The sequence below is a fragment of the Pteropus alecto genome, unplaced genomic scaffold, assembly GCF_000325575.1.
Source record: "Pteropus alecto unplaced genomic scaffold, ASM32557v1 scaffold313, whole genome shotgun sequence".
Classification (NCBI taxonomy): Eukaryota; Metazoa; Chordata; class Mammalia; order Chiroptera; family Pteropodidae; genus Pteropus; species Pteropus alecto.
In genome coordinates, this window is record NW_006434832.1 from 1695629 (window position 1) to 1705780 (window position 10152).

The 10152-nt window shown below is 37.9% G+C and overlaps 1 protein-coding gene across 1 annotated transcript in view; it reads right to left on the bottom strand.

Annotated features, from left to right (window-relative positions):
• Positions 1-902: 902 nt before the first annotated feature.
• NSF (N-ethylmaleimide sensitive factor, vesicle fusing ATPase) overlaps positions 903-10152 on the bottom strand; it is a 103610-nt gene continuing 94360 nt past the window's right edge. Inside the window, exons 18-21 of the mRNA XM_025045614.1 lie at positions 7159-7293; positions 5990-6103; positions 2989-3044; positions 903-2537 (exon numbers count right to left, since the gene is read on the bottom strand). Of these exons, the coding sequence (XP_024901382.1) occupies positions 2492-2537; positions 2989-3044; positions 5990-6103; positions 7159-7293 (351 nt within the window). The 3' untranslated portion in view covers positions 903-2491. The remainder of the gene's footprint in view (positions 2538-2988; positions 3045-5989; positions 6104-7158; positions 7294-10152) is intronic.

The following is a 10152-nucleotide window of genomic DNA, read 5'->3' on the forward strand; positions in this document are numbered from 1 at the left end:
AAAGACAGCATTAAGGCCAAACATGTTTCAGATTTTAACCATCATTATACGGTTTTCTGTGTTACATTAAAAAAAATGTTTCAGCGAAGATGTGCAAATTTAGAAAGGATAAAATAACCTCATTTTTTTTTGAGGTTTTAATTATATCTTCTGACAAAAAAAAAAAAAAAAAGCCTGTTAACAGTTCATCCACAGATGAAGAAATGTAAGGCCGCAGCTAGCTGGTGTCTCTTTTGCGTTATCAGCAGGCCAGGCTGTCATCTCGTACGCGCTCTGCCCAGCATCAGCTTTGGAGAGTACTCAGATGGCTTGGAGACTCCACCTTTTCGAGGCTACGCAGGGACCAGGATGGCCTCAGAGTCTTCCTCGCAGGAGGATGTGGGCAGCTCCTGGGGGACCCTGCTATCAAAGAAGCTTTGAAGTTGGCCTCTTCCCACAGAACCTTGCTGACTTCTTGGGCCGCCTTTAGGCCTAACCTGAACCAACACTAAGGATCAGGGTTTAGGCTAAGAGATCTGATAGCTCAGAAATGTACAAAAAGGATGAGGGATGCAAACCATGCGAAGCAATTTCACTGAGTGTTTGAGTGCCTTGGTTTGTACATTTCACAGGAAGGAGTAATTCTACTTGAGAAACAATTTTCCTTTCTGTTTTAGCTCATGTATGGCTCTAGTACTCTTGAGTTTTTAAAGTTAACTTTAAAACACATGCTATCGATCTGCTTTATCTTTTAAACAACTATACTTTCAAAATAATTAAAATCAGAGATTTTTTAAATAAAAATCATACACCTCATGTTAGTTATAACAAAACATCCAGGAGGGGCTTTCCTGAGTCCTCTCTTCTTCATCCATTCATATCAGTTATATATGTTTTTGTATAAAATATTGGTCCACAGAATGTTTTCAAGTATATATACTCTTTATTGCATTCCTTCATTTGCATTAAACAATATAATTATATTTTTCAATATAGTTTTGAACAAAACATAAAGACATTAAGTTCATTTAATAAGAGACATAAGTTAATACAATGTATGCTGCTTTCATAGGAAAAGAGGCAAGATCGAAAACAGATAAGGGAATCCAGGATACTGGCCACCAGGAATCAGAGAATTTCACGATACGATCTATTTTTTGAAAAGCCACAAAATAAGCTACGGATTAAAATCTGAAACAAAGTAGATATGACATACAAGTCTACCAAAAATATACAGATCACAAGATCTGGAGATAATTTGCCTTCTCCAAAGGGGACAGATGACAAAGCTACACCCAGGTGCCACTGTGGCAACAAGCCTCATGGGCGGTGTGAAGCGCATTCGGATGGCTTCCGATTGCTTGTCCTCACATTTTAAGTAGCAACGAAGAGAGAGTGGCATGCTCCATAACTCTCTCTCATCACCAACCCTGATGACCTATTCAAGTTCCTTCTAACTCAGTTATAAGACAAACCACCCATTCTCTCCCTTTGGAAGAAGTGGGTGGAAGGTAAAGGAAATGCATTAAATGTGTTGGAATGAACGCTGAAGGACTGAGAGGGGAGGGCTAGAAAGTGGTTTATTCTCTTCTGGAGAACAGTGTTTTATTTAGATGCTAGACTGTACAGAGAATTTAAAACAAAGATCCAATCTAAGTAGGTAAGCTAAGGAAAAGTGGTGATGCTAATAAGCCTTTAATATTATACTAAGGAACTGACCCATTTAGAGTTGGACACTAATTAGTGCTGAGAGGTTTGTCAATTACTTTATTTTAATGACTCCTTTCTTTTTAGGGGTGTACGCTTTCTCCATGCATATTTTCCACAAGTTTTTAACAACATCTACCAAGTGGTAATGATTAGCATATCTCTTACCACAGAGCAAATTAGTTAATTGAGGGGATTTCACAGCCAACACACTAATAATTTGACTTTCTAGTAAGAAAGATCTCCTGATTGCAACTTGGAAATATCTGAGAATGATTGAGAATAGCATGTTAGAAATCCAAAGCCCTGTTTCTTCAGGCAAAGGTAACCACCAGCTTTCTGAGAGAGCCTTTAACCAAATGCTCAGTTACCTTTAGTGTTAGCACAGGGAAGGTGTAAGATCATCCCTCGGAGCCCACATCTCTATCCACTGGTCCTGGTTGACCTGTAGAAAGTCTGCCTTCTCATAGGCCAAGTTTTGCAACATCATTACATTTATCGAGAGTTTCTGGGTGGTGGTGCTACTAAGAGCTTAAAATGTGTAGTGTTCACAAGTACAGTATATCTCCCACACCTACGGACTGAGGAAGAAGGAATCATCTTAGCTTGCATGGAAGGGTGAGCACGGCACTCTAAAGCAAATGTGTACCTTCCACAAGACAGTAGAATATCTCAGTAAGCACAAGGAAGGGAGTTTTATTGCACTAATCATGCAGCGTGAGCACGTGGTGAAGGCAGGGAACATTTCGCTTCGTCCAGCATCTTGAGTAAATCTACGGAACATCCCAGGCCATCTTTACTTTGGTCACTGTGTATTTGCAAATAGTCCACTTTCAAAGTCAAGGGGGCTACTGAAAAAGAAATACCCAAAATACACAAAAATAGATGAGGGTCTGCAAAAAGCTATGCATCACAAAATCACTAAAAGCTTCTTAAAGGTTTTTCTAAAAATGTCACTATGCATTTGCTATTAGATGAGCATGTCACAAAAGAAAATGGTCACAGCTCCATGCATTTAAAAGTAGGTTCCAACAAATATGTACCATTGAGTTTTTTCTTGCATTGTGACAAGGAAGTTTTGCGAAACAGGACAGGGAGAGCAAACCAACAGTACAACCAGTTTCCTTGCTTGGTCTCTCAGACCTACAACACAGTGAAGAATTCTAATAAATGGAAACAAAGTTGTCCAAGAAAGGTTGAGAATTTAAACTTTTATGCACCGTAGAGCAACATTTAGAATAGGCCCTTAGGTCTCAGAGTGGTTAAGTCTGCCTGACAGTCTTAAGTGTTACATGTACTTACGCTCCTTCTTCTCTTAAGAGAGCCAAGAATTTTCTCACACGGTATTCAGGATCCATCTAAATACATCGGAAGAAATAAAGACAAGTTAATGGTGCCGTCTACTAACTACTCACTTAAACTTCATGCCAAGGAAATGCTCGGTTTCAGACTTTCGTCAGTGCTCTGCTGAGTCACAGAAATGGGTTACCTGTTTCTTGACCAGCATTCTGATACACAGTGAAGCAGATTATATCACTCAAGAGAAGTGAATGAGATTTCCTAGCATAGAAAACGGCTATATCTGAGGTTCCAAATGACCCAGCTGGTTTTTCTACCAAGGCCCCTCAGCCACGTGCTCCCTTAGCTAGTGCTGTGCGAGGAGGCAGCCCTCCTGCGAGGACCAGTGTGAGACCAGATGGTGGCCATTCACGGGGGTTCAAACGGCTTCCAATTCATAGGACTCATGTAAACTTGAAGGAACCAACTGATATTGCTTAAATCTAAAAACAGCTTATTAATTCTTCATGAGCGACAATTTAGCTTTTCTTAGCTTTGGTCTTCCTTGCATAGTTTCTTCTTTGCAATTACTGAAAAAAATTGTGCTGAAACTGAAAAAATGAGTAAGTCTGACCCATCTGACATGATCTCTGCATAATACGGGTGTCCTGTGACTGAGAACCGTGTCACGAGGCTAAAAAAAGATGGAGGAGCTTCGGTTCAGGTTCTAATCATTATTATTAATTATTCATTTTCATTTTATATTCATATTTATACTAATTTGTTTAACTATATATCTTCTTCTTATTGGTCCACCAGAGATGTGAAGTTATCCAAAAAATGATCATTAAAAACATCTTTAATTCCTTAAGATGAATTTTTATTGTAAGAAACACACCTAACTTTTAAAAAATGTTCCAGGGCAGGAGTCTGTTTCCCAAGAGGGAACTCCCTGCCCTCCAGGAATAGCTTTCAAATGCTCAGTGCAGCTGTGGGTAAATGTACAACTGGATTCCCCCTCGAACCATTTTTTTTTTTAAAAGATCTCTTCTACCCCAGAAAAACATTGAACAGAAGTTTCAAATGTATCAAAGTTAAGAGGTCAGACTACAAAGGACTAAGAAAAAGTGTGAATAGCTAACAAAAGAAACAGTTTTCCTCTTTGGGAATAGAATTACATATGAATCAATTGTCAAGTTCTTAAAAAAAAAAAAATGGAACTGGCTTGAATGCAGTTGTAGTCAGTACTTGCAGGTCTCTGCCCATTAAATATATTTAATATGTGTGAGCAACGACTTACTGACTTGCCTGTAGCTATGGAATTAAAAGTCAAGAGAAAGGGAGGAAAAAAGTAATCTAGATAAATGACTTTATTCCCTCAGGTGACATCCAGTCAGAGCAGATCCTCAGCACTGTGCAAGTTTTAACAGAATTGTGTATAGTGAACAGAGAGGTAACATGACTTATATTCTGCTAAACTACATGCCTCTTCACTTAGGCTCCGTCTCTCTAAGGCAGATCTAAAGAGAATTCACTCAGCTGCACGAAATCCATTTGACATGAAGAGGTTCAAACTCAGAGGCCTATGAAGTGTCAGTCGCTGAAGATTAGGCCTGAGTGCCCCACTCTCACTTTCTACCCCACATGCATAAGAGGCATTAACTTGATCACTGACCTGCAGGCATGAAAGGAAGAGGAAGAGGTAGGGATTGGGGAGAAAACCTCACATAGTTTCTTCTATGCAATTATAGAAAAAAAATTGTGCTGAAACTAAAAGAAATGAAGAGTAGAGCTGACTATCTGACAGGTTTATCTTCTTCCAAAGAAAGAGCCAATACATCTGTATCTGCACCTTTACCCAGAAAAACTCGAAGCAAAGTGATTAGTCTGTAACTTTAATTTACTGCTCAAAATGAAAAATAAGTTGGCTTAACTGTAGTCCAGCTGAAAGTGCAACAGATTAAACTTTAGGTTTCTGAAAAACACAATTTTAAAATAAATTTACTAGCAAAGATTAAAAAGCATTCACTTTGTGTTTCTAATCTGTTATTGATCCAAGAGCCTATTTCAGGTGTAACTGGAACTGCATCTCTGCCATCACTGCTCAGTGATCGAATGGCCGGACTGAGCAGTAATACACGATGCTTAGAACGCAGCCTAGGACCCAGGACAGAGTCACTTAATGAAAGTTTACTGAGCACCCTACTATGTGTCTGGCTCTGTTCCAGGGGCTGTGGATTCAATAGTGACAGCCAACGTCCCTCAACTCACAGAGCTTGGTAAGGATACATTTATTATCTAACTTGTATGGTATCAGATAAGGACAAGATGACACAGGATGGGTACGTGGAGGGGTGGAGTTCCAAAAAGAGGAAAGGTAAGTTGCCAGTAGACACGAGAAAGTCCCAAAGAAGTTTCATCTGTCTTTGCCCAGGCAATGGCCAGGGGCTCAGCTTTCTATGTGAACTTGGAAGCCTCAACCCTACAGTAGTTGGCATGAAATGTCTAGGAGCCCAGTCCGGGTAAAATATACAGTGCCTCAGTCTAATCTGCACAACTCAACTGCCTCGTCCCTTAAAACAGTCTCCCAGGCCCCTTGTGGTGTATGTGCGGTAGCTTCCTGACCTCTGATAGACAGACATCACCCCCCTCCTCCATCAGTTGGTTGTGACCTTGGATAACTCACCAACAACCATGAGACACTCGGGGTTCATTTCTAAAGTGAGGGGCAGCAGAACAACTGCTCTTTGAAGTCCTTTCAAGTTCTAAGATCTAGTGACTCCTGAAATTAAAACTTAAAGTAACTTTATAATCTTTTCTTGTATTTTTGAATTTTAAGAAGCGGGAAAGAAATGTACCAATGTTATTGTTTGATCTCAGAAGCAGGCTACTGATATCAACTTGAGTTTGAAAATAACATAAGAGACTTATAACAAATCACAACCTCAGCAAAAGGAAATATACAACCTCTAGATATGTTATGAAGCGTCTCTACCTGGATCGTATGGAGAAGGAAGCACCTCACCTGTAGGGACATCTCGATCAACATTAGCAGCTTCTTGATTCCTATCCAGACCTTCTTCCCCTTTACTAGCTGTGCAATTGTGGTACGTTCCTTATCCTTGAAGTTGCCCAAAAGCTACAAAAACAATAATGACAGCACATTTATAGGAAGCACATTACCGTTATTACTTAATTCTCACATTTATCCTTAAAAGAATAGTGATAAGGACTAGCTAGCTAACCGGTTCAAGTTGACAGGATTCTCTCATATTTTAAAATCTGGCCTGAACTTCCTAAACCCATTAGTGTAATTATGAAAGTGAAAACTGGTATCCTAAATCCTGTTTTCCTATAGGTCCCCATTATAATTTAGAGATATATTTGCTGGGGGAAAAAATAGCTCCAATCCATAATAAATATCAGTTAAAATTTTTAACATTCCTTTCTAGGAACAATCTGTATGTGTCAAAGCAGCCTAAATTTAATTCTCTTACCCAACCCCAGCACAAAAGCTGCTCAATCAGGTAACCTGGAGACATTTATCACATAAATAATTTCAATTCTGTTGGGAGTATGTCCCAATTTTAAGAAGACTTCACCACTGTTGAACCAGTCACTAGATAATATTTTCTAACATATCATCAAGTCATTTGTGCACACTGATATCAATCAAAAGTTTAATGAAGGATTTTTAAAGACTTCGTCATCCTCAAAAATATTGAAGAAAACATTTCTATATTATGAACTATTGATAGAGTAGTTCCTTTTACTTCTGTAGCTTTTTTTGATGTTTCTAAGGTTTTAATCATTGTTCCAATTTATTAAATAAATACAAATAAAAAGGCTGAAAGCTACTAAAAACGACTGCTTTTTCTATATACTGATTACTCTATCTCCCTCACCCCATCCCAAAATCTGGCCCATGTAATCTCCATGTATTACTCATGCTGGGCACAGAGCAATTCACTCCTGGCAGTGTGTATGCTGCTGACACTGAGAAATGGGAAATTCACTCTTACAGTCATCCTTCTTCCTTTAATGACTGAAAACAACTGCAGGTATAGCCCAGGTCCCATATTCCAGGTTAACATAGAACTAAACACCAGGTGTGATGCCTGGCACCCCTTAGCATTATTTCCAGCCTCAACTCCTTTCTTAGAAACAGTGAGCAATCCACTGGCTCATTTTTACCTCCAAAGCTTCCAACAGCTGCTCTCCTGTGGCAATGTTGGGCACGTGGATGGTGGTGCTGAAAGCGTTGAGCATTTCCATCTCCTGAAGGACATCTTTGCGGCTAGTGGTCCCAATGATAAGAAGCTTGCGGCCCTGATCATGGGAGAAAACATGTTAAAATACACAGGATAAAACTAATTAGGAAACTAGGGCAAGGCTGAACACTATCCATTTATTTAATTGCAGAAATGCAAATGATTAGTCAATAGAGAAAAAAAATTCAGAACTTTTCTCTTGAAATTCCTCCAAAAAGTATCAACAACACGATTCAGAAAAAGGCAACAGCTCTTTCTTAGTAAAGCAGGGAGGTACATAGACCAAATAGAAAGACACTTTGGTATATGCTTGTTATTCATTTTTCACAGCCAACATGGTAGGTGTATAGTGGGACTTGGAAAAAAATGAAATGAGTGAAAACTCTGTGTCGCCCACTTAGCAAGACTCTATTACACTTTTTAGAAAGAGTAGGGTAATAATAATAGTTTATATTTTATGTAACACTTAACTGTAAAAGGCATAGTGCCACGTGCTTTACATAATTGTCTCATTTAATATTTTTAAATTTCATTTTTATTTTTAATCCCCAAATACACAAAAAATGTTAAAAACTATACCAGGCTTATGCCACCATTCCTGAGTCCCTCTCTTCAGGGGCAACCATTTCGATCTTAGTTTTTCTTCTGGTACTTACTTCCTTATCTTTAAACAAGGTTACACTATCATTTTAAGATTTTTTTTAGCTTTAAATATTACTTACTGACTTCCTATTATGGAAGATGGTTATTTAATATTAATTTTGCACTCCCCCCATGAGAAAAGGGATAAACCTTTTCTTATCCTTCCAATATAATCATTTTACAATCTTTCGTTAAATCTATATTGTGTTTATTATGATTATATACATGTGATTTATGGCTAAGCCAGGTACTATACTACTAATTTCCTTTCTTGGGCCACATTTTGTTTTTATTAGAGTAATTGCCATTTTCTCCCTTTATTGTTTACCAGGCACCTATCACAAGTTCATCCCCAAACAAATACAACTATGAATATCCTTTCAATACGTTCAAATATGTTAGGGAATTTCAAAGTTGTTTGTTTTTGTTTTTGTTTCCTCCTTGAACACATTCCCCTCCCGAGGTCCTCGGTTCTCAGAGCTCAGTCTCAGTGACTGCTCTCCAGGCCTGATGCACAGCTGCAGTTCTAAAACTGCCTTCTCTCCTCTGCTAGAACCCCTGTTCCTAGCCTTCTTTCTTCTTCATCTATTCTCTTTTCCATGGTGAATATACTTCAAAAGCTTCCTGAGAAGTTGGTATATAGGATGCAAAAATTAAACATCTCCTTGAATGTCTGGAAATGCCTTTATCTACCCTTAATACTGTATACTCTATTTATACTTGATTATTTGGCTAGGTATAGAAAACAAGGTTAGAAATAATTTTCCTCTCAGAATTTTGAAGGTATTGCTCCATTGTCATTAAGTTTTCAGTGTTCCTGGCTAGCAGACTGATGTCATTTCGATTTTGATTAACTTTTTTAAAAAATATAATTTTAAAGGAATCTTTTATCTCTATGTTCTGTAATTCCAAAATTATGTACCTTGAGATAAGTCTTTCTTTACTCATTTTTCTGACACTAAATGCGTCCTTTCTAAACTGGAAACTCCAATCATTAGGTTCTGGAAAATGTTTTGGGGATTTCCTTCTACATATTTTCTGTTCCCTGCAGTCCTCCCCCCACCCCCAACACTCCAGAATCCCCATTAGTTGGATCCTGGTCTACTATTACTAATCTACTTCTCTTTTCTTTTTTTGCTCTTGGTTTTTATTTCTTTTTCTAGTACTTTTTCGGTTAGTATCAACTTTATCTTCCAACTTTTATATTAAGCTCCTTCTATTACACACACTTACACACACACACACACACACACACACACACACAGTATTTCTTCTATAATATATATATTATTTCCAAGAGCTCCTTCTTGTTTCTTGAATCCTTTTTTTTTTTTTAGTTACATCCTATTCTATTTCATGGATACAGTACCTAATTTTAGGTCTCTGTGAATACTACAGATTTTAAAACTATTTTCTTCTGTTCTCTGCTTTGTCTCTGTTTCTTCTGAGTTCCTTTTTTCCTATTTGTTTGTTGGAAGCTTTCCTCGAGAGTCTGGTGATTGTTGGATGACTATATTCAAGAGTTAAACTAATGACTGGAAGAAGTTCCAAGACTGAGGGCTTCACAACTGGATGACTGGATAAGACTTGTCTGATTAAGGGCGGGGGGAGGTCCCTTAAAGGTCTGGATGTGTACATTTTTTTCCCCAGAGAAGAATCTTCCAATCTCCTTCCCAAGGGCTACGAAGCCTAATTTCTAGCACACTGGAAGTCGATAGGGGAAGAGTGTGAGTACCTCACCATTCGACATGGAGACTTTCATTTCCTCCTACTTGCAGTATGGCACTTTTTTAGAGCAATCTCTCATTTAATGTTCATTATAACACTGAGAACCAAGTACTTGTATTAGCTTTATTTTACTGATGAAGCTATTGAGTCTCACAGATATAAGGTAATCTGGTTCAAGGTCAAATAATTAATGAACGATGGAGCTAGGAATGGACACCGAATTCAGAATCCAAAATTGTATATTGCCTTTCTTCATGAAGAAAAACACATTTAATAAAATGTTTCCTTGGAAAATGGAAGAGGAATAAATTTTAAACTTATGTCATCAGATTTATATATACTCATTCCACAGATAAGACTTTATTTCAATATAATCATTAAAGCTATTCACAGATCTTAGAAGCTCAGGACATTAAAATAAATGTGGAAATAAATTCTGTGGAAATTAAAATGACTGTAGAAAAAGATTTTAAGAAATTGAAGACAGATGCTAAAACAATTTCAATGGGGTTTTGTAAACATTACGCTACTCCTGTCAATAAGGCAT